General features: G+C 36.3%; 1 protein-coding gene across 1 annotated transcript in view; it reads left to right on the plus strand.

Moving 5' to 3' along the window:
- Positions 1–19825, plus strand: part of XPOT (exportin for tRNA) — a 29523-nt gene extending 9698 nt beyond the window's left edge. Inside the window, exons 6-25 of the mRNA XM_082485727.1 lie at positions 569–787; positions 1116–1300; positions 1669–1837; positions 3153–3389; positions 3719–3757; positions 6742–6804; positions 7805–7929; positions 8781–8925; positions 9082–9201; positions 9381–9475; positions 10281–10350; positions 10777–11015; positions 11509–11794; positions 13689–13878; positions 15173–15289; positions 15375–15490; positions 16039–16086; positions 17559–17630; positions 18772–18828; positions 19309–19825. Of these exons, the coding sequence (XP_082341853.1) occupies positions 569–787; positions 1116–1300; positions 1669–1837; positions 3153–3389; positions 3719–3757; positions 6742–6804; positions 7805–7929; positions 8781–8925; positions 9082–9201; positions 9381–9475; positions 10281–10350; positions 10777–11015; positions 11509–11794; positions 13689–13878; positions 15173–15289; positions 15375–15490; positions 16039–16086; positions 17559–17630; positions 18772–18828; positions 19309–19335 (2619 nt within the window). The 3' untranslated portion in view covers positions 19336–19825. The remainder of the gene's footprint in view (positions 1–568; positions 788–1115; positions 1301–1668; positions 1838–3152; positions 3390–3718; positions 3758–6741; positions 6805–7804; positions 7930–8780; positions 8926–9081; positions 9202–9380; positions 9476–10280; positions 10351–10776; positions 11016–11508; positions 11795–13688; positions 13879–15172; positions 15290–15374; positions 15491–16038; positions 16087–17558; positions 17631–18771; positions 18829–19308) is intronic.
- The last annotated feature ends 4946 nt before the right edge of the window (positions 19826–24771 follow it).

Consider the following 24771-nt stretch of genomic DNA (forward strand, 5'->3'; position numbering starts at 1 on the left):
TAATACAATTTGAAAAAGAGCAGATCATTGTGAAACGGATTAAATTGCTTTTAATTTTTCTTTGTGGCAAGCTGTTCCATTTAGGAGGAGTTATGGAAAAGGGGAAGAAGAGAGAGTGAGAGAGATCGGTAGTGACAGATTTATTTATTTTTTAAATTTTTTTTTCCTCCTGATGAGCTTAGATTTAGAAACCTCCTATACTGTTCTTAAAGCTAACGTCTAACTCGGGCACAAGCTAGCTACAAGAGGACTGTACCTTCTTTTCTGGAAGTTCTTGTTTACTTCTTTCACCAAACTAACAAATTAGCTTTTAGTCTTTGAATAGTACACTTGATATATTAGTACAGAATGAAAGGCTTAGGACTGTATCACATAAAGACAATGTTTTCCCTGTTTAATACAATTTAGCTAATTTATTTTTTTAAAATCCTTGGAAAGATAAGGCTTTTTATTGATCTCGGCCAGGAAGAGAGGTAGTACGTTAATCAATATACAGAGATAAACAAGCATATATGATTATTCTCTAACTTATTCAGAATATATAAATAAAATGTCTTGTTTCTACCAGATGCTGAATCCCCAGCCTGAGAAGACTTTTATTCGCAATAAAGCAGCGCAAGTCTTTGCATTGCTTTTTGTTACTGAATATCTCACAAAATGGCCCAAGTTTTTTTTTGATATTCTATCAGTAGTTGACCTTAATCCTCGAGGTGTGGATATGTACCTCAGAATCCTGATGGCTGTTGATGCTGAGCTGGTAGACCGGGATGTTGTTCATACATCAGAGGTAAGTTACTATTTTGCATTAACATTTGTTTTAAATTTCCAAAAAGTTCTCTTTAATTACAGGAGAAGACTTGCAGAGATGTTGTTTTTTTCCTATGGCAACTCTGCCTTAGAGACATTAGGTGGTTTAGATCCAAAAGCCATACGTTGTTTAATGTTTTTTATGATTTCATACTTTTCAGTTAATGTATTTTTTGCTTGAAGAGCTAGCAAACGAAAACTAACAGGCTGAGTTAGCAAATTTAATATTACTGACTTGTTTTAAAATGTTAATTTCTTCTACTGCTAATCTATGATAAGACTGATTTATCCTCTTTCTGTATTGATAGGAGGCTCGTAGGAACACCTTATTAAAAGATACTATGAGAGAACAATGCATTCCAAGTTTGGTGGAATCGTGGTACCAAATCTTACAAAACTATCAATATAATAACTCAGAGTTGACATGCCAGTGCCTTGAAGTAGTTGGAGCTTATGTATCCTGGATAGATTTGAGCCTGATAGCCAATGAAAGGTAAGGGTGTTTTGATGGAATATCTTTGCAAAAATAATCTTGGTAGTGTTCTGACTGTAGCCCTATGAAACAAAAGTAAAACTCATCTTTGAAAAAGGAATTTAGTTATATACAAATCATTGGATGGAGTTTTGGGGTTTTTAGTAGAGTGATTGACTTTGCAAGCCAAGCTGATACAGTGGCTGAAATAGACACTAGTTTGCTGGGTTCTCTTTATAGTGTATAAAATGCTGGATTTAGTCAGTACACTAGACCTCAAAACTGCCTTATAAAAATAAACCATTGTAAATATGCAGACAAATAATATAAAGCCTTTATAAGATGGTACTGTGTACATATAAAAACTTTTTTTTTTTTTTTCTTTGAAGGTTTATAAATATGCTGCTAGGTCACATGTCTGTGGAAGTTCTCCGGGAAGAAGCCTGTGACTGTTTGTTTGAAATTGTAAATAAGGGAATGGACCCAATTGACAAAACAAAATTGGTTGAATCTTTATGTCAAGTATTGCAGTCTGCTGGTCTCTTCAGTATTGATCAGGTTTGTGTATTGCTTTTTACAACAGAAATGAGTCATAGGTTTCCAACAGTTCTTAAATAAGCAAATTAACAGAACACTATAAAACTAAGTTCACAGATTAGGGAGAATTAGTTGTGCTTCTGCATCAAAGCTAAACACTTCTTACACTTTTCTCATACTTAAATTAACCGCTTGTTATTAATATTGCTTAGTCATTTAAAACACTGAATGTCGTTTGTCCTCAGCATGAGTTTTTCATTTTAGAAGCAAGGCATTATGTAACTCCTCTGTTACTCCCCTAAAGCATGTTGTGCTTACTGTTAATGCTACTTCTGTGTTTCGTTGCTTCGAATCTTCTCTTCTGAATGATTCCTTAATAAGTCTTGTAGCCAAGGTAGAGGGTTTTTTAGGGTGAGACATTAGATCAGCTCTGCATAATTAGGTAGGGGAAAGAGCTTTCTTAAGGGCGCATATGTTCTGCACGTCTGTGCCATCAGACATGAATGAGGCTTGAAATTCTTATCTATAAGCTGGAAAAATATACCTACTAACCAAACACGCATTCCCTGGCAATTGCGGTGTTTAAGGAACAGCTGTTTGCTACCTGCCATGGAGAAAGAGGAACCAACCCTTATGAAGCTGTAGTCCTTGGATTGCAAGGCAGTTGTCTCTTAATTTTAAAGCCTTTGTCAAATTTGTATTCCTACTAGAATGCAGAAAACATGCATTCATCAATTCAGGAGGTGTTTCTCTAAAAATCTTACCCAGTCTCTGTGAGGAAGACTTGTTATTCTTCTGCTTTCGTCCAGTTATGGCAGGGAGCAAAGCATCTGTTTGGGGTGAGTAGTCTAGGGGTATTTCTCAATTCTGATCAATGTATTTCTGCAAAAGCAAGCCATAAATACTTAATATTAACTCACTCTTGCAGGCAGTACTGAAAGTTACTCGTTATCAGTATTTCTGAAGTGAGCTACAGCTGTTAATTCTTTGAAGTTTTCCCATAAAAAGATTTTCCTCTTATACAGCCTAAAATTTATGGTAGGTATGTGCTTCTGCTCTTATTTTGAACCTGCTTCTTGCTGTAAAGTAAAAAGAGAAACAAAGTAATCTGAAGAGATGAAGCAAGCTACTGTTGTATAATGGAGAACAGCCAAATCTCGCATTGCTTTTCTCTCTCCATTCCCCAGGCAAAACGAACCAGACAATTGTACTTTCTGTCTAGGAGACAAACATTGGTTTTATTTCTTCTACATACCATGGATAGTACAGTCTGTAAGCTCATGATGTTTAAACGTGAGCTCCGCTAGTATTTTTAATTGGATGTTTTTTCTTGCAGGAAGATGATGTGGATTTTCTGGCCAGATTTTCTAAGCTGGTCAATGGGATGGGGCAAGCATTAATAGCTAGTTGGACTAAACTGATAAAAAATGGTGATATGAAGAGTGCTCAAGACACTCTGCAAGCTATTGAAGCAAAAGTGGCCCTAATGTTGCAACTCCTAATTCACGAAGATGACGACATCTCCTCTAATATCATTGGCTTTTGTTATGACTACCTTCACATCTTGAAACAAGTAAATATGTCTAGCTTCAATTTAACATCACTTTTTGACACATGATTTAGTTTGATTTTTGTGGGAATATATGAATCTTGTACCATGTGCAAGCTGACTTTCAAAATAGTTTTTTTTTGACTAATGAGCATTCAGTATCTTTTAATGGCTGTGGTCATGCTATTTCTATAGTGCTGTTTAGAAATCTGAAGGCATTGGGTTAAATCTTGCATTAAGTGGAAAGAAGGCTTGCTAATCATAGCTGTTAAAAAAGCAAACTTGTCTTTCCCTGTTAGACAGTAATAAAGGAGTTACTATACAAAAAATAACACTTGGAATTTATTTTACAGCTTTCTGCACTTTCAGACCAACAAAAAGCTAATGTAGAGGTAAGTATTGTCTTTTTACCAGATATTTTTCGAGAACACATTGGGTCAGACTTTATAATTTTGCTGAAACAAGTCATGTTTTATTTATATGCCTTAAAACGCGCTTGTGACAATAATTAAAAGGGAAGACTAAAAAGTAAGGACAGTGTGTTCCATCTTCTGCTAAGTAACTACAGCTGTTTCTTTAAATAGTAAACCTATATTGAATTGTGTATGAAGATGAAAGCTATTTTAGAGCTGGTCTTCCCAAGCAACCTTTAAGCATATGTTGGTAAGCTCCTATCCAGTCTGTTTACAGTTGATAGAATGTTCTTAAATCAAGATAGAAGAGGAGTCTTTTTTTTCCTGAGGCTTTGTATTTTTATTAAAATCGGTCCTAATTCCAAAGGATTGGAAGAAGTATGGGAAGGGTTGTCATAAAATTCAACCTTGATAGTTTCATAAGTTTAACTTATGAAAGAAGCTGCAATTCAAATATAACCATTGTACAGTTAAACGTTAGTCATTAAAGTAAACTTAAGTTTACTACATTAAGCTTAGGTTTATATGCTTGAAGCTTAGGTTTATATATAAAGCATAAAGTTTAATAAATAAGGCTTATGTCCAGTTTTGGAGGTAGTAAACTTGTTTGGTTTCTTCAGCACAGTCCTTTTTTAATTTATTTTCCCTGTGACCCTTCTGCACCAATGTGGATGTACTAATTTAGGTGCTGAACTGGTTAGATTGGTGGGGGTATTTTGTAAGTTCATACAGCTGTGATTCCTTTTCCTTTACAACAAAAACTGAACTCTGTACCTGTTCTAATATGAAAAGTTGAATTTGGATAACTGTGTGTTGTGGTTTGGGCTGGACCGGCCACTGAAGCCACCTCAAACTAAGACACTGTGGTCTAGATTATCTTGATCTGGTTTTGTCAAATGTCTGCTTAAATTGGATGAGGTAATACAATAAGAGAAGATTGATAACATCACTGAATCTTTTTATTTTTGTTACTAATCTCTTTTGTTCTTATAACTGGATCAAACCAAATTACTACTACAGTGCACTTAACACTTAATGTTTGAATGTGTTACCATCCTAAAATGTATTCTTTTGTTAAACTTGCTTTCATACTGAAGAACTCTGTGTTATAATTATTTCTTAATTTTACTGATCACTTCTTCAAGATTTGTGTTAAACTGAGAAGTGGTCATACCAATCTTTCTTCTTCCATCCAACTCATAATAAGAAAGTATTTGGAAATAGTCTAAATTTTCTTGTTGTCTGTCTTAACCCTTAAATTGTGTGCTTAGCAGCATTCCTTTAAAGTCTTGCACCTAAGAAATTCTCACTTTCAGGTCATTTCATCATTTGAACAGGAACAAAGGGGATCTTGTTTATTGTGCCTTCAAAGTCCCAAAGTTTTTTCTTATCAGCAGGATCACATTTTTAATTCTTAAAATGACAAGTGTTTCTAAGCATTTCTGGCTACAGGCATATCACACTAATGTTTTGCAGTTATTTTAATATCACTTCTTACAGAGAAGCAGAGGCTTCTCAGATGATGCTGACACTTGGTGTCACTAGAAAGCCTGATTCCATTCTTGCTATTTGACCATGTTCTTCCTCAAATTATTATAAGTGTCTACTTCTGCAAGATCACCAAGAATTTCACCTCAGTAACCTAACTTTAATTCATTGGTCCATTTTGGTATTAAAGTACTTCAGGTTTTGCACTTCAAGTGAAAAATATGTTATCGTGATTAATTTGTTAAAAGTGGGTGGTTTTTGTTTTAATTTACCTTTTACCCTTGTTTAGTATTTGTCTGAAATTTATGGCTATCCATATTCAGAACCTCCAGTCCTGGAAGAGAATCACAAAATGCTGATCAAGTTCTTGCTGATACAGTCAGCATTTTCATTTGCTATAGTTATAATTAAAGCTGTTGGCTACTGTATTTAACCAACATGGGGGGGGGGGGGGGGGAAAGGCAGAAGTTTGTTTTTTCACGTGGTAGTAGGTATAGGAATGACTTCTAACATATTATTGTTGTCATAGACATAAAAATGGTCTGCTTCTGATTGTTTTAATTATTCAGAATAGCTTTCAGACCATTTAGAATATTTAGATTAAATACATTTTTGCATTTAACTGCTAAACTAAAATGAAAATTAAAATATAGTAGATTTTTAAACCCTTTTTTTTAGCTAACGGTGTGTGTCTGTCCAATTTCTATCCATCCTGGAAAGCATGAATGGAATTGAGTACTCCCTGTATTTTAAACATTAAATGAGTTCTAAAAATCTGAACTAGTAAATGCTTAATAAGATCAAAGTGATACATTTAGAGTTTGAGACTTCAGCAGAGATGAGATCAAACCTTTATTCCTGTTTTAGGACTTATGAACAGTCCCAGCTAAGGTGAAATTGCACATCAGTGCTTTTACTGATCTAACAATTTGCTGCTGCTGAGAAGGGAAGGTTTTGCTTTTCTTACTCTTGCTTGCCACTCCTGGCTCTTATTCTTGGTTTCTTTGCTGAACCAATTCAGCTTGTTAACCTGTCCCAAAAAAAAACTTTTCAAGGATGTTGAGCAGTTAGAGAAGTTAACATTATGGCTAAGATGATCTGCCCCTTTAAAATAGGATCTTGGACAACCTGTTTAGCTTCCTCTGCCTAGTTTAGTCATCTTAATTGTTGTTTTCAATGTGAACTGAAGATCAGAGATTGCAAGTAGGACACAAAGCTAGATAATACTGTCACAGACTGAGAGCTCCAAGTCCTCTATGCTGTGTATCTGGAATGGCATCTGTGCATTGTTTGAATATAATCCATATATTTTAATTTGGACTGTAACTTCTGCTAAACCTCTGAAAACAGTAATTCAAGTGGGATTTAAAATACTGTAAATTATTAACACTTGCTTTAACATTTACTTTAGGATTTTAACTGTTACTTCTTATTAGTTGTCTGCTTTTATGCTTACAGTTCTGTTTTTATCTTAGGCAATCATGTTGGCTGTTATGAAGAAGTTGACATATGATGAAGAATATAATTTTGAAAATGAGGTATTGTGTTATATGAATATACAGACAAATGCAACTTCAATTCCATGTAGTAAAACTTGCTTACACTTTTAAAAATCCGTATTTTTCATAGAATATTTGAAGGTAGAAAGCAAAGGTCTGTAGGCTGAAGTTTTTTCCTAGGTGGAAAACTTTTCTAACTTCTGGGCACACCTGCATAGGACAAAACAACCTAGTGAAGGGATATCCAAGCCAGTTCAGGTAACAGCATATTTCTGGCTGCATTTGTGCAGAACTATTCTGAGGCAAATACGGCTGTGCTGTAAGCTAAACATAGCTGTTGAGTTGTCTTGTTCAGTGTGAGTTTGTGTCTTTCTGCAGATCACTCTATCTTGCAAAAAGATTTGAGAAATATTGTGTAATGAAACTCTTTAAGAGATGCTGCTTGACCTGCTTCAGATGGTCAAACCTCTGCAAAAAGAAGCTAAAGGAAGCGGAAGGTCTTTGATTTCACTTTCCTCCCATGCTTACATCTCTGTCAGCCAGCAATAATGATTGAGTATGTTAGACTTACTTTTGCTTCAGGCTGTTTGGAGAGCTATAGTCTTAAAAAGGTTAACTTAAACTGTATGCAGCCTGTCATAAATGTTTCTCTCGGTTTAATTTTAAAACTAAGCTAGATGCTGGGAAAGAACATCTTTGACGAGTGAGTCAATTTTCAAGAATTGGGTCATTAAGGCTTTGCCAAAAGTATTTTCTTTCTTGTACTTTTGGCTAGTTTTCAGTTTGGAAAGCCCCCTTTTTTTTTTTTTTTTTAATGTTTCTGAACTGAATGCAGTGGATCTCAACATATTACGAGGAGCCAAAAAAGGAACCTGCTGTTATGTTGCAAGAGCATAGGGTGAGAATTATTGAATTCTCTGAGCATGGTATACTGTTCTTGTATGTACATGTTTTTGTTTTAGGTGTAATTGTCTAAAACGTTTGTGGGTTAATTTAAATACGAAAATATGGACTTCACTGACATGTGAATGTTTTGTAGGGTGAAGATGAAGCAATGTTTGTGGAGTACAGAAAACAGTTGAAACTGTTGCTGGACAGACTTGCCCAGGTTTCACCAGAGTTACTGTTGGCGTCTGTCCGCAGAGTTTTTAACACTACACTTCAGTAAGTTGGGGGTTTTTTAATTTGTTTACATGATGCCCTTAGCTTTTTTTGTCTTTTGTAACTGTCAAAGTTTGTAATGAACGTAAGGGTGATGTAGGAAGGCGAAGCTGATTGATAGAATGAGCTTGTTACAACTTCATGATATATATGACTTTTACTTAGCTGCTTAGAAAGAAAAAGTTTTCTTTTTGTAACCTTAAATGGCCGCTAATTTTTTTTTTTCCCCTGGAGATATCTCTTCATCATTGTCATTTATCTACACAGCAACAGCCATCTGGGGAGGTGTTCACTTTATACCTCAAGGAAATGCTTATGAGATGTGGCAAGTAATTCAACCAAGGTTGAATAAGGAAAAGAAACAAAAGTGAAGTATTTTTTACAAAAAGAGCAGAACCAATGCTGGAACCTATGCATGTAAATAAAGAAACACTATTACTAGTTGCCTGACTAGGAGGACGGTTGTGTGTATACAAATAGGAATCTAGTATTGTTGGTGGTTTCCTTGTACCTTGCTCTTTAGTGAGCCCTGGAAGCTGAATGACTTATCCACGCATCATAGTACGTGATTTGTACTTAAATAAGCACTTCAAGAAGTCTGTAGCTTTCAAATTGAAACTGGTAAAAGAAAGTTGGTAGTGCTCTGATGGAGGGGTGCTGTGGATGTTGATAAAGTCTTCCAGAAGCATCCTGAAACACTGCCTAGGTCTTACAGTGTTTTTCTTAGTTCAAATCTGCTCTTTTCATGCTGTGCATCTGAAGAAAGCTCAGAAGAAAATGCTAACCAACATGGCAGAACTGTGATTATTTGATAACTACTGCAGACTAACATAGTCTTCATATCCTTTCTCTAGGAATTGGCAGACTACGCGATTTATGGAAGTGGAAGTAGCAATAAGGCTGCTGTATATGTTGGCTGAGGCTCTTCCTGTATCTCATGGTGCTCATTTCTCTGGCGATGTTACAAAAGCTACGGCTTTACAAGACATGATGAGAACGGTAAGCACGTGTGTTGTGGGAGCTATTTAAAAATGCTAATAAAGAGTGGAACACTCCAGCTGAAATGGCTCATCTTAATTACCGGCATATCTCCTACATTGTAGTTTGATGTTATAAATGGCTAAAGTACTAATTTGCTAATGCTTTTATTTGTAGCTGGTGACTTCTGGTGTTAGTGCCTATCAACATACGTCAGTGACCCTGGAATTCTTTGAAACGGTGGTTAGATATGAAAAATTCTTTGCTGTTGAACCTCAGCACATTCCAACTGTTCTAGTAAGTTTCATTGCGTTTGCATTTTCAACTAGGTAAGACTAGATAAGTTCTTTAGACTTAAGAAATTTTCTTATTTTCTGAAGGTCACTAAAGAAGCTGGCTTTCTTAAATTGTTGGATGATTAGCTTTTCCCCTTCTTGTTCAAAGATTCTAAGACTGAGATATTATCTTGATTGCAGATGGCATTTTTAGATCACCGTGGTCTTCGTCATACAAGTCCCAAAGTACGAAGTCGAACAGCTTACCTCTTTTCCAGATTTGTCAAGTCTCTTAAGTGAGTAAGGCTGTTACAAATGTATCCAAATTGCACTGAATTTACCATACATAGCCCTTCTGTATGTCACAGTTGTCACTGAAACAGGCTAGGCTTCAAATGGACTGCAATGAGGTAATACATGAAAACAGTGCTCTAGCAGGATTGTCCTATTGTATAATACTAAGGTAGCAGTGGAAAAAATTGTCACAGAACAAAGAACTCTAATACATATGTTTACCTTATTTTGATTAGCTGTTAAAACTGATCAACAATGTAAATGTCTGCCCTACTTTTCCTCAGTGAGCAGAGCTGAGAGGGAGTGGATCTGGAGACTTCCAAGAGTAATTCTTCCCTGTCCCTGACCAAATCCGAATATTTACAGAATTTATACTGATGAAGTTTACTTGGTGTATTACCCTTCAAACAGTCCTGTCCTGTTGGTCTTACTTCACAGGCATGTGTTTAATGTAGAGGCAGGAGAAGCTCCAAGTTGGTTCAGATTTCAGAAAGAAGCCGTTTTCAACTGTTAATGAAAATATTTCATTCAAATGAGTGAGGCTATTTATGCATGCTCTTAAAAAAAAAAAAAAAAAAAAAAAAAAGGAGGAAAATAAATATTTATTTCCCAATATACCGTGTATTTATTTGGCTTACCACAAGCACCATATCCATAAGCCAGGTCATTCTACAACAGTGCTTTGATATTTAAAGGGGAATTCTCTATTGAGAAGGTAGTTTAATGTCTTGCCTCAGTAAAATACCAGGAAACCTGTAAAAATGCACACACTTCTAAATAGTGTTATGTACTTGTGTTTTCCTTCAGCAAGCAAATGAATCCCTTTATTGAAGATGTTCTGAATAGAATACAAGACCTGCTGGAACTTTCTCCCCCTGTGAGTATTTACAGCAGGTTTTTGTAAGAAATAAGGCTTGCACTTACTCATCAGTGTGCCTGAGCTTAGCACACAAACATTTAAACACAAATAGTTGTCTTGCTTTTTTGGTGTGAGATCACTCACATGCCTATATTTGTACCTAATTTTATTAATCCTGTTTATGTGGGTTTCTGGGAGCATTGGCTAGAGATGGGTATATCTAGAAGCCTATCTGTCTGAACTGTATAAAAATAGTTGTTCCTTCAACTATGTTTTTATATGTACTTGACATTTCTATGTAAGTAGGAAAAGAATGAAAGTATTGTAAATGTACTAAAGAGATTACTTAAGCATGATTAAAGAAAGAGTAGTATCTTTAAACTTTGAGAAGACAACTTTGATAAAGGACATTTACTAAATTACGCCTGTTATCTTCCATTTTAGGAAAATGGTTACCAGGCTCTGTTAAGCAGTGATGATCAACTTTTCATTTATGAAACAGCTGGAGTATTAATAGTTAACAGTGAATACTCTGCAGAAAGAAAACAGGCTCTAATGAGGAATTTGTTGACTCCGCTGATGGAGAAGTTCAAAGTATTGTTAGAAAAACTGATGATGGCACAAGATGAGGACAGACAGATGGCACTGGCTGACTGCCTCAATCATGCAGTTGGGTTTGCTAGGTAGGTACAGCACAGTGATTCTGTGTGTTTCTGGTTTGAGTAAAAGGGAAATATAAAGGATTTATTGGGAGGAGGGGCTGAGTTTCTACCTGTGCTTTAATGACCTAGAAAATCATCAGTGGTTGTAGAATTTCTTATGGTAGCCCAGAAAATAAGCGAAGTCCCCTTAGAAAAGGCTGCTCTGTATGTAGATACAGAGAATATTGAGCAAGTTTATAATGAACCAGAATTTATTCCCTTCCTCAAATAATTGAGTGTATCTATTCTAATCATACATTGTTTATAAACTGTTAGAATTTAATTCTCAAAAACTGTCAAAGTGTGGCTATTTCATATCAAATAATTCTGTTTACTACTTCCAGTGTTTGGCTCCCATTTCATGAAATTCTAGCTTAGTGCATGGGTTTTAAAGTATATGTTGTTCTCAGTGTTACTGCTTCTTCATTGTATTGGAACATGACCTTATATAAAACTTGGTATATTGCTTTTACAGCCGAACGAGCAAGGCGTTCAGCAATAAGCAAACTGTAAAACAATGTGGTTGCTCAGAGGTTTATCTGGACTGCTTACAAACATTTTTGCCAGCTCTCAGTTGTCCGTTACAAAAGGAAGTTCTGAGAAGTGGTGTCCGCACTTTCCTTCATCGCATGATTATTTGCCTAGAGGAGGAAGTTCTTCCGTTCATTCCTTCTGCCTCTGAACACATGCTTAAAGATTGTGAAGCAAAAGATCTTCAAGAATTCATTCCTCTCATAAACCAAATAACAGCTAAGTTTAAGGTATGATATTGCATAAGCTTTTCAGATTCAAAGTGTTGCTGATATCTCCCTTTTCTGGTTCCAGAAAAATAGCTCTGTGTCAGAACCTTTATCTCACAATTAATAAATAAGTATATTTCTACTGGGAAACATAGTCTTCAACCACAGTTGTATATTGCTGGACTCACAGTGATTACATGAGTGTTTTTCATTGATTAGTCTCAGAATTTGATGTTTCTAAATTTTTTTGTTGTAGTTTTCTAAATTTTTTGTTTAATATTTTAAAATTAAATGCTAATTGCAGCACAATTATTTTATTTTTTTTTTTATAGACACTATTAATTTCTTGCCCCCCACCAAAGTGATAACCTAATACTACAAACTATGCAAGCTCCAAAGTGAATTTTCTCATTTCGTATAATGAGACTTCCAGGAGATACAGAAATATCAGATGCACAGATAGGGAAGAATATTGATTTTCAAGATCTCGATGCAGTGGTGTTGCACAAAAATGTAGGCTGAGACTTAATGCATCGTTATTCAAAATACATTGACAAATACAGAGGTTTTGAAACAGTGACATGAGATACATTTTAAGTAGGAGCAGGACTGTCAGCTGATTATCTTAAGGTGTAGCCTTTGAGAGCATCCTAGTTTCAAACTGTTCAAATGCAAAGTTAATGAAATCTATGAAGTTACTAACATGTTATTCGTGGTTCATTCCATGGAGCTGCTACAAGAATATCATGCTACTGTGAATGGGATGGGAAATTCGTTGCTGTGTGAGAAGGTTAAAAAGCCCTTCAAATAAGCTTGAGAGTTTTTCATCAGAATGCCAAGTTAAAATTACTAGAAGTGAAGTGCATTTTGTGACCTGTAGAAGAGAGCCATAATACACCTGTGTGAATCTAGCATGTGGACCTCTGGAATATCCCATCTGCAGAGCAGAGAGAAGGAATTTTGAAAAATCAAGTAGTTCAGAAATTAGGGAGGAAGAGTCTTATTACTCTAATCCTTTTCGGAAGTTATACTAAAAGCAATTCAAGATAACAGTAGATAATTAAAAATAGTCTGTGTAAGTTGAAGGTAAAAAAAAAAAAAAAAAAGGTTGCAGGACCAGGACTGGACAAATACCCTGTTCAGGTGTAATGTTTAACTTCATATGGTACTGTACCATTATTACTACAATATGTTAAAATAAAGATTCTAGCTTCAATGCTCTCACCTTGAATACTTTCCAGGTACAGTAAAGAGAAGAATAAAGACAAAACCTTGCTTAGGTATTAAGAAGTGGACATCCGAGTTGCCTTTTTATGGAACTCGAGTGTTGCTGAATAGCACACACCTTCAGTTTTTCAGTTCATAAGTGTTCAACTAATCTAGTGTCCTTACCTATTTCATATTTCTCAGTGCATGTACGACATAACTGTTGGGTTTATTCTGTAATGCCAGTAGTATTTCAGCTCAGTAAAACTTTTATCTTTAAACAGTCTTTAAAGATGAGTGCTACAAAAGGCAGCTTGCTATCAGTTTTTAACATCTTAGAGATGCATTTTCGGTAACTACAGTGACTTTACAATAGCCTTCCTTGATATTTCAGGGAATTTGAAATAGTGTCTGTCTGAACAGAAAAATGGGAAATCCTGAAAAAGCTTCTGTTTCTACTCAGAATGAGACCACATAGGACTAGATATTTTTGTGCAAAAGACTTGCAATAGGTGATGTATGAGTCAAGATGCTGTAATGTTCATGGTGACCCTGATGTGACTCACTTTGTTATAAGTAGTTGGTACATGAAAATACTAACTTTAAAGGTAAACCAAAGCTGAGAATTGTAACAAGCCTTTAAGTTTTAATTTCAAAATGTTCAATTTCTGTAATGGTTTGAGTTGATACCCTCTTCCAATTTCCACAGACACAGGTTTCACCTTTTCTGCAACAGATGTTTATGCCACTGCTTCATGCTATTTTTGAGGTGTTGCTCCTTCCAGCAGAAGAAAATGACCAATCTGCTGCTTTGGAAAAACAAATGTTACGGAGGAGTTACTTTGCTTTTCTGCAGACAGTAACTGGCAGTGGAATGAGTGAAGTCATAGCTAATCAAGGCAAGTAGTTCAGCTTCTCAAAGGATAGCACTGTGGTTATTCTCATCTGAGTTTTGTCCTCTAAAATCATAAGACTCGTTCCTGTCAAGTACTATTAACTGTGTTTAAGGTAGAATGGGCTAATGTAAATACAGTATTCAACTTACCTATTGCTTACCTGTTGCACAAGATTTTGGGTTTGTAAAATCCAGCTGTAATAGGCATATTCTTCCTATTGATTTCTTCAGCTTATATGTGATCACTGGTTCTATAAGGAGAAGAATGGTGTATAATACATACTCATGCATCATTTTATTTGGTGGGTGAATCTGAGATCATACAATGTCTTAACAATGGATAGCAGCGGTCAGACTGCAGGGCAAGACCACTCACAGCTGCCAGTATTCATTGCGGTATTAATTTTCTGAAGCTCACATTAGTATTTCTATAATTTTTTATTACTATCACCTGATCTTGTTATTTATGATAGAAGGCATCATATGAGTTAGCTATGTAATTACCAGGTTTTCCTCACCCTTAGTGGCCAAATGCAAATTAGCGCTTTTCATAGCAGGAATTTGAAGTTGAATGTCCAGTTGCTTGATTCTTCAAGTAACTCTCTCAGTTTCTATTCCATGACCATCAAAATGGCTAGGGACTTGGACTTGAGAAGCCTTAAAGTGAGTCCTCTGACAGGTGGAGCTCAGACTTCCTTCCCCTATCCTAAAATGATGGTAATACCCATGGGAAGAGAAAGGGTGGCATTAAGAAGTAGTGAGAGCTTTCTTGAAAGAGGCACTTTGGTAGTTGATGGGCCAAGAAATTTTTAAAGGAATCAAAGAGAAATAAGCATAGATGCAGCACAAAAGTTGAAGTATGATAAAAATACCTTTCCATGTATTGGAAGATAAGTGAACTACTTCAGTGCTGCTGAGTTTTAATTAACTCTACCAGGTTTGGGTAGAGAGGAGAAAACTCATATTTCTAAGCAGGTCAAAGCACCCCCCTCACCTTTGTGCGTATTAAAGGCCAGAAAAGCAATTAAAATCTCAAAACTTTAAAAAAAAAAAAAGTCCCTGGGGGAAAAAGAAAAAAAACCAACAACAAAAACCCAAACAAACGATTATAACCTAAATAAGAGTTGTCTTGCATCGTAGGGGAAACTTCCCAAAAATGTTTGAGATTTATGCCAAAAAGAGCTATTTTGAAGTTGAAGCATGTCTTCCAGGTCAGTATTTATATAAAATAGTGTAAGAGTACAGAAAGATTTTTATGCTGCAAGTTGAAATGACAAGCTCATTTTAATGTGTTTAAGGTGCAGAGAATGTGGAGCGTGTGTTGTTCACTGTCATTCAAGGAGCAGTGGATTACCCAGATCCTATTGCACAGAAGACTTGTTTTATTATTCTTTCTAAGTTGGTGGAGCTTTGGGGTAAGACCGTCTTGCCATAATTCATTTGCAGCTGCTACTAACCACGAAGCAATAATAGAACATAGAATCTTATTTTTCTTTTCAGGAGGTAAAGATGGACCAGTAGGTTTTGCAGACTTTGTCTACAAGCACATTGTTCCTGCATGTTTCTTAGCACCTTTGAAGCAAACGTTTGATTTAGCAGATGCCCAGACAGTATTGGTGTGTATTAAGGTTCTGGTTTGGGTTTTATTTTTGCTTTCATTCTTTTGGGGCAGATTCAAGCTAAGAAACCTACAATGGCCATATGTTTTTTTTATTGAGGTACGTGGGTGATTAATTATTGAATATTGTGGTACTGTGTTCTGTAGTTCACCTATACCCAAAATCAAGCTAGAGAATTGCAGATCTTTAACATGTATATAGGTCATTTAACATTTATATAGGTCATTATAGGTCATTTAACATTTATATAGGTCATTATAGGTCATTTAACATTGACCTATATTACTTATTAGCTAATGTTCAGTGAAAGTGAACACACATAGGTGCCTTTTTTTTAGTTCATTTTGGGTTCAGCTGTGACAAATTTTTCTGGTTAGAGTGGAACAAAAATTGGAAGGTTGAGGCTGTTATCATTGTGTGAGGGGGGGAAATGAGGGAATAATGGCAGAAACTAGCCCTTCTTTTGGGCCTTGTTAGGTTCTTTGGCTTTAAATGCTTAACCAATAGACTAATCAAAGAGTCTGATGTTGTGTATTACATTGCAGGCTTTATCAGAATGTGCAGTGACGTTAAAAACAATTCATCTCAAAAGGGTAAGCTGTGTAATACTTTGCAGAGAATAACTCCTGCAGGTTTCTTTCTAGTGCTTTTATCAGTTTCTAAAAATTAGATACCTACAAGGGTGAATTACTACTCTACCCTTATAAAATAATAAGATGACTATAATGCTGTGTAGGGATACAGGATCCAGTAGTTCTACCTCTTGATAAATTACTGCAAAATACTGACTTTTCATTAAGAAGAAAAATCTGCTCACTTGATTGTTACTGTGTTTAAATGATCAATTAGCATGCTTTCACTTTTCAATGTAGTACTTAAACTGACATAAAAAAGCAATTACAGACGTACTACAGAGTACTTCTGTGAAAACTAAAGGTATGGTGTCTTTCAATGCGTAGGAGACTAGATTGAAAAACATTTATGGAAAAAAATGAATTTTGCGCTGTCTGACTAAAGCACTACAGCATTTTTCCATTTTTAATGGGAAATTAAACAGTTTCTGTGTTCATGTTACTGTTGCCTGCTACACCCTTTAACTTGCTGGCTAACTTTTCTGTCAAATGCAAGTAAAAGTCAAAACTACACAAAAATTGTAAGAAGTTATAAACCGGCAGAGAAGAGATTGTGTTTTAATTGAGGAGAACTTCTGAGTTTGTTCCTTTTTCCCCAAAAGCAATGAAGAAATAAATCTGTAGGAAACCAAGCTTTGGTAAATAACTTCTATTGCAAATACTGTTTCTTTTAACACTACCGATACAAATAAAGAAAATTACCTGAAATCTTCTTCTACCCTCGTGTGAACTGTATACCATGTTCTAGTTCTAGGATAACTTATGTCTGAATCAATAAAGTTGATTCACTTTTCCCTGGTAGATGTATTAGGTCATGTTTATATACTGCCAGGGTACAGTAATCTCTCTTGTGATGAGAGGTACCTGATAAATGCAGATGAAGAAAACAAAAACTAATGTGTTAACCAAAACAGACCTGTCTGTCTGCTTCTCTCAAAGGTTTGGAAGTTCCATTTTATTATTGTTTAGTCCACTACAAATTACATAGTGAATGTTACAAGATGAGAAACACTATGTTCAGGGGTACTTGACTACTAAATTTCACAATGGGAGTAGTATGGTAAAGCAGTTGGCAGATACGAATTGCCGATTTTTTTATTTATTTTTTCTTTCATATGTCAGTGAAATTAGGGCTGCCTTCTTACTTAACTGACTCTTACAGTTGACATATCCCAAACTGACTGGCTGTATTGTAATTCTTATTTCAGTGCAATTTTCAGTGCATTCTTCTGCTAGGTAACAAAAGATTGAGAAATCTATTTGCTAACAGCTCAGAATAACATGAGCATTTGGTATTTGATATGCATAACTTCTCTGTAAAATAGTCATGTAGACCACCTATTTTCAAACTTTCTGTACCATACAATATAGAGCTAGGACTTCCCATATGTACGAAACTATCCTTGTACAAATTGTGTACTGCTTTTCTTTAGGGTCCTGAGTGCATTCAGTATCTTCAGCAAGAGTATTTGCCTTCTTTGCAAGTAGCTCCTGAGATAATCCAGGTAGGAATTCCTAAAAGAACATCTTAAAAACTCGTAACAATCATAAATGTTAAATGGGAACAAAATGAATACTGACAAAGTTAACCTCCTACCATCCCTCAGTAAAGCTTACTCTGATAGTGCGTATCAGACTAGGATTAATTTAGCATAAAGAGTAAAGTTACTGCAAGAGAATCTTCCAGAAAAGAGTCAAGTGCATGTTACTGTCTAATTCAAATTTTAACTTGAGGAAAAAGTATCATAATACCTAGAGTAATAACTCAGTAGTAAAATGAATAATGTTGACTATATAGACAGTGTGATGATAAAGGCTGTATTTGACACTACAGAAATTTAGGCCACAGCACTGGTTCTACTGTCAGAAATTATGTACACCAATAAACGTGGAGGTTTTATGTGCTTATTTTGGAGTAGTGTAAGAGGGTTCTCAAAAGTGAAACTTTACACCTGACCATTGTCTCAACATTAAGCATTACTAGCCATATGGTAAGCATTGCCATGAAGAAATTTAGATGAATGCCGACAACTTAATTTTAATTGCAACTAATTTGGATACTATAGTAATCAGGTTTGCTGCACTAGGAGACAATTATACTCCTTATAAGACTTAATGCCACCTTAAATTTCTACAGTTTAAATATACGTAATAATCAAATATTATCTCTTGCTGGGGCCCCATTGTTTTTCTGACCTAAGATTATACAAATTTTTCAAGTAACAGACATGTTCTGTTGTACTCAAGAGTCACTTAGTGTGTGCATAATACTTCTTCAGTGTAAATGTGTATCTGAAATATTAATTTCAAAGCCACTGAAAGTTACTGGAAAAGTTAAACGTTTAGAAACTCCTTGATTGCAGTCCTTGTAGATAGTCTTGTTTCTCTCTATTAAGCTAAAAGTGAATGTGATACCCTGTATTTGAAAATACATTTTTTTTTTCACCCCAGAATGCGCTTGGCCTGTCATAGCCTGTCATTACAATTTTTTCATCCATAACGTGCTTTTCTTTGATTGCGCATTAGGGAAAATACAAACTAATATCAATGGCTTTACATACAAGGTATTCTATACACACCTAACATATCACAGGTTGTCTTGTGTCTTCATTTAGTTATTTAGTATTTCTTTATTCTCTCTTACAGGAATTCTGTCAAGCACTTCAGCAACCTGATGCTAAAGTTTTTAAAAATTACTTAAAGGTAAAGATTTTGTTCTTTAAATAGCTTTTAATTCCATTTGAACTTTGTAACACAATGCGGTTTTGGTAGCGACCTGAAGTAAAATTGAAATATTGAATTATTTCACAGTTTTTAGTTATAGGGAATCTCCAAGTAGTAAAAGCAGTTATTTAGAAAGAAGGAGCAAACAACAACGAACCTAAATCTGTAGAACTGCTACTTATCCTCAGCATCTTGCCATTCCTCAATAGCTTGATATTCTCGTGGCTTTGTTGACATAGAAAAAAAGGTGATGCTATAATTGTAGAGAATGTGTCAGAATGATTTATTTTTGAGGGTGTGAGTGTAATTGAATAGCACCAGTCACATCCTTGAACCTAGTGTGTTAAACCAGTATATTAAACAACAAAATGAGCTCCTTCAACCTGATATCTTACACCTCAACTATTCCATGCCTTTATTTCCTTTGTCTTAAAATGTTTTTTTAATATTTTTTAACAGGTATTCTTCCAGAGAGCAAAGCCCTAAGGAAAGTACTGGAATCTCATGTACCTGTTTCCATAATCCAGAACTCTGGTTGTTAATTTATAAAACCGCTAACTCTGTGCCATTCAAACTGGTTTTGTTGCTTTGTGCTCACATCAGTACATATTTTAGCCTTTTGCAAAAAAGAGAAGTGCAGATCCCTCACTTGTGTCTCAAACATGAAGGTATGTGACAACATGAAAAATTATCTGTATACCTACACAAACTTTTATTATGTATAGGATGATTTAAGCTTATGCTGTAACACGTACAGCTATGAAATAACACTTATTTTTGAAATTAAATGTAAAAATCCCTTCAGACCATAGCAATGGTTATTAAAATGTGTACATTTTTGATACTGAGTAAAATGTTTTCATAAGACATATAATTCATTTGTTCATGTATGGTGACATGAAAATAAAACAATCAAAGTCATTCTTGTAGATAGTCACTTCATTGAAGTTGTCTTAATAATAAAATTATATATATTACCTCCTATAAAACAGATTGGTTTAATAAATGATTTCATTTAAAAGTAGCATCTGGTTCTATCTTTTTTTTTTATAAAAAAATAAAATTTTATCCAGTGAAACGTTAAGTCTCTATGAATCATTTTGGTTGAATTTTTAGAAGCTACAGCATTCTTTAACCTTCTGGCTGTTACATTTGAGTAGAACCTGGGAATTTTCCTGATGCTTGGCTAATAAATTGTATTGCTGCCTTGCATGTGAAAGATGCTGGCAGAAAGAAAGAATTGCATTCACTGCAATATTTCAGTAGGGTCAAAAGTCTATACAGAGCTTTTAGTACAGCATTGTTACTCCTATCCCAAAAGGTATCAGTTTGTCAGGTTGTTTCTTTGGTTTTGTGGTTTGGGTTGGTTTTTTGAAGTAGCTATGAATACTGTATGGGGGCAGGAGGAAGCTGGGAGTCTTCCCACACACAGGATTTAATGCTTTCCTCAAGAACTGATGTCCATAGGAAAGAGCTGACTTACCTCTAGCATAATCAGATGAGCATTTTTCTAGACTGTGTGATGCTAGGTTCTTCATCCAATTTAAATGGAAAATAAATAAGGAGGTGCATCAGAAACAGCAGCCAGGAGTGGAGTGTGGTGATGTTTTGAGGATACTCTCATTCCCTCCATTTTCACTGAGGGAAGAAAGTAAAGGGCGCTTATCTTTGCTACTATTTAATAGGATAGTATCACTTTTATAAGGCTTTTGTTCCTGATTTTTTTTTTTATATGTTTAATAAAATGTTTCCTGTTACTTGATTGGCTTTATCACAGATTAAGTGTTTGTGTTGCTTTTTATACTTACTTGTCTCACAATCCGTTTCCCTCCCTTTGCTGCCATAGCAATGCTAGAGGTCCCCTGGGTCCAACATCTGTTTTGTTTTCTCCCATAGCACTAAAAGCCTCCCCTCTGACTTGGTGTTTTGCATGTGCTGCTGTGTTCCTGCACATCCCAGCTGCCCCTCCCCAGCTCAAGGGGCTGCACCCCCGGCCACTGCAGCTATCGCTGAGTGTTTGCTGTCAGTCTTCTCTCTGTTTGGCTTGGTCTCCTTCCCCTGCAGTTATGGCAGCTTTACCGCATGGAGGGAAGAGCTTTCACTAGGCAGATTATGAAGCAAACGATAAGGTAGGGCTCTTCTGTCTTTAGTATAAAGTTTTTTGGTTTTAAATTACAGTGTCATTGTAATGGAGTCACTTAGTTTTCATACATGATTTAGACTTTTGCCTCCTGAATTAAGGGTGGTACTTCTGCTTTTAGTACTCTGTGAAAGCAGGAAAAAAGCCTACACTTATTAATTCTGTTAGACAAATGACACAAGTCAATTATACTAACAGAGCTATTATCAAATTACACCCTTCCAAGAAAAGTCTTTAGACTGGCCACTGCCAAAAGAGACTGCTCTCCTTCCTCCTACCCACCATTGTAGCTTCCTCTGCACCAAACCTGGTGTTCATCTAACCTATAATGAGCTATTCAGGAAGCTGAAGTGGCAGAAAGAAACACTTCCCCCTCAACAGCATGTCACCTGTTAGGGTGGTGTCAGGTGGGAATGGATATAAAGCAGAGAGTGCAGAGCGTGGGAGCTGCATTATAAAGTTGGTACCCTGACCTTCCATCCATGACTGAAAGAGTATGCTGTAGGATAAATGGTTAGATAGTCTGTATCTTCAGAGAAACTAATTTGGTTCATCCTGAAGAATTCAAAAAGGATTGTTTACTTTCCTGTGCTTTGACCCTGTTAGATCAGAACAGTGTATTGTGCAAGGTGTGAGCTGTAAAACAGGATCTGTGGGTTGGTTTCCCTATCTTTAGATAAACATTTAAACACGATTCTGGCTGAGGTTTTGTTTTTTTTTTTTCTGTAATTTCCTTTAGTGATGCAGGTCTGCAGCTGTTATATTGCAGTTGGGTTATGTGGTGGGTATGCAGTGCCTAGTAACTATCTTTGCAAAGAATCAAGGTTTAGAAAGGCTATTGATGAGTTTCTACATTTTCACTTTGAAGAGATGGATTCCTGCTTTGTGGCTTGTTCTTTTTTTTAACACGGACTTGAAAAGAAGTGCATGTTACTTATTTCCAAAGAGAAATCCGGTGATGAAACGTGTATTCAGAGTGTGAACTAGACTCTGGGCAGTGTTTAGATGCTTTGAACATATTAAGAAAGCTGTTTCTTGTGGGAAGGGGAGGAAAAAGTTAGAGATGTTAGAGATGTTCCACTGAGAGGTTAGGCTGACATTCACAAGTTTTCTTTCTTCAGACAATGGACAGTCTTCTGATTTAAAGGCTGCACCAAACACAACCACCTGCAGCTTTCCTGTATGACTTACACTGCTCTGTACCTGCATTGGTCAAAATGCCCCTGTCCAGACTGGAGATGCATAAAACATCATCATGGTAGTTACTCCTTTTGTGCACAGCAGAATTTCCTCCTGTGAAGTGTGTTTATGTAGCAAACACAGCTGCAAGTCTTTCATTAAAGATACAATGTATCCTTAGTGGAGAGATACTATCTTTCATTTATAAGCTGGTGCCATTTCAGTAAGTTGAGCCAACAAGAAACCCAAGAAAGGAGAGGGAAGGAAAACAGCAAATAGGTTTCAACTGATTAAGTACACCAAAACTGCTGTGAAGGACTAGCACAAGCGAAAGTGGGAGATGAGAACAAGTGACAAAAGTTGTATGGAGCAGCCAGAAATAAGGAGTATCTCCCCGTGAAACGTCTTGGTGGTGGCACATCAGAAAAAAAAAAAAAAAAAGGAATATGCTGGAAAATATATTTCTGCCAAGATCAAGATTTGTACAGTTCCTGGTGATAGCAGAAATGGGAAGCTGGAGGCAGAGTAATCGTTTGGTGAGAAATGTTTTCTGACTCTTCAGCAGGTCTTTCTGTTCCCCACTGGTTGCTCACGTTTATTCTGACAGATGCATGGGTGGATTTATTTGTCTGCAGTTTGTCTTAGGGTGTTGCATTTGATGTTTCTGGTTTGCTACAAGGTGGGTACCTGTAGGTTATGTGAGTTATGCATGTTACACAGGCACACAGCAGGAGGATGCTCATGATTGCAGAGATTGTTTGGCAGATTGGTTTTGCATTTGTTGCTCTAGCATGAAGGTTTTTCCCCACTCATGTTCTGTTTCTCTGTTCTTCCTCCATGCCTTCACTATTTAGTATATCTCAAGCATTTCAGAAAAGTGGGAGAAAGCAGGCCCCAGAATAAAATTTTGTAAATCTAATGTTTTTTGACTATCAACACTAACCACTATTCCACTGAATTCTCCTAGATGGCTTCATAACTATGGGACAAAAGAAAGAATATAATTCATGGACTACTTAGCATAAATACTTTTGGACTGAGGTTTGTTTGGGAGCATTAATCTGTACATGTTATAAACAGCTTTGGAATGAATTCTCTGGTGGCAAGCTGGAAAAAAGGCAAAGCTAGGAAGAGTTGTCTTCCATCATGGAATTGCTTCCCTTCCCTCTCTGCAAAACTACAGACGAGAAAATGGCTAAAATAATGTGGATCTACAAAAGGCGGTTCCAGCTGTAATTAAGTTGACTGCTTAATAGATTTGCTTATTCTGGTTCAGCTGTGAAGCCACCTAAATATTTAAATCATATATGGAAAAAAATGACTAACAGACTAAATGGCTTAAAAGCTTCTTTTTTTTTTTTTTTTTTTTTTTTTTTTTTTTTTTTTTTTTTTTTTAGACAATTCTTTCATGATAGAGGCAAAACAATGTTTAACCTGTTCAGGAATTTCTGAAGTTACTGTTCTCCCCTGACTTACTGGTAAAATTAGTGGTTCTGCTTTTGGTAAGGCTGGCAAGATGCAATTTTTCACTCAAAATTTTAAAAAGTCAAATAATTCAATCACATATTTTTTCTTGGCAAGTATCTACTGTGGTTGATTTCCACTCTTCCCTTTATCTCATTGTTGCTACGCTGCCCAGAGGGTCACAAGGATAAGATTAGAAGACGACACTGTATTTTGCCTGCTTCAACGCTTTAGGTGGGAAAAAAAGCTTTAAGTTTAGTGCTTCCATGTTTGGAAATAGGGCCTTGGAAATTTGGAAGGTGAGATCACACTTGCGGCTATCATATTTTTCATGAGATCCTTCAACCAAATGTGGCTATTCACAATCATTCCTCAGAGTTTTAGTCTGTGTGTTCACAATAAGAACTCTATTAAAAACTATTACAGTCTCCAGCAGCTAAACACCCCAGAGATACATGTCAGCATCTCAGAAATTAATGACCACAATGTTCCCTCTTGGTGAGAGTCACGGTCGAGCTGTTAAATGTCCATTCTCTAACAAACACAGCTTTCTTCCTGTTCATCTATGTCCTGGTTCCAGGAAGGATGGGGTTAATTTCCTCAAGGAGCCGGCAGGGGAGGCAGGTATTCCATACCACGTGACCCATGCCCAGTTATAAGAGGCGATAGCCGGGGGGGGGGAGTTAGTCGCTAGTCGCCGCTCGGGGGCGGGCTGCGGCGGTGCGGGTCCTGTCGGAGCGCTGCGCGGCGGTACTGTAATCGTGTTCCTATACTCCTTTACCGGTGTTACTGTTTTTCTTTCTTCTTCCCTTTGGCTGTTCTGTTAAATTGCACTATTTCAGCCCACGAGTTTTGCCTCTTTTCTGCCGATTTTTTCCCTATGGCTGTGGGACTCGAGCGAGCGGCTGCATGGTTCTTTGATGCTAACTGAGGTCAAACCACGACAGTCCTTTTTGGCGCCCAACGTGGGACTCAAAGGGTTGTAATAACGACAGATCTGACCAGAGCTTGTTAAAACGGATTTCTTATATGCATTTCTCCTATTAGTTAGATAGTCACTGGTTACAATGTTGCTTTGTTTGTTTGCATGGCTGTGTTATGTAAATTCTCATATGCTGTATGTACTCCCCGTGATGCTG

The sequence above is a fragment of the Vanellus vanellus genome (genome assembly GCF_965231255.1).
Source record: "Vanellus vanellus genome assembly, chromosome: 1".
NCBI classification, from domain to species: Eukaryota; Metazoa; Chordata; class Aves; order Charadriiformes; family Charadriidae; genus Vanellus; species Vanellus vanellus.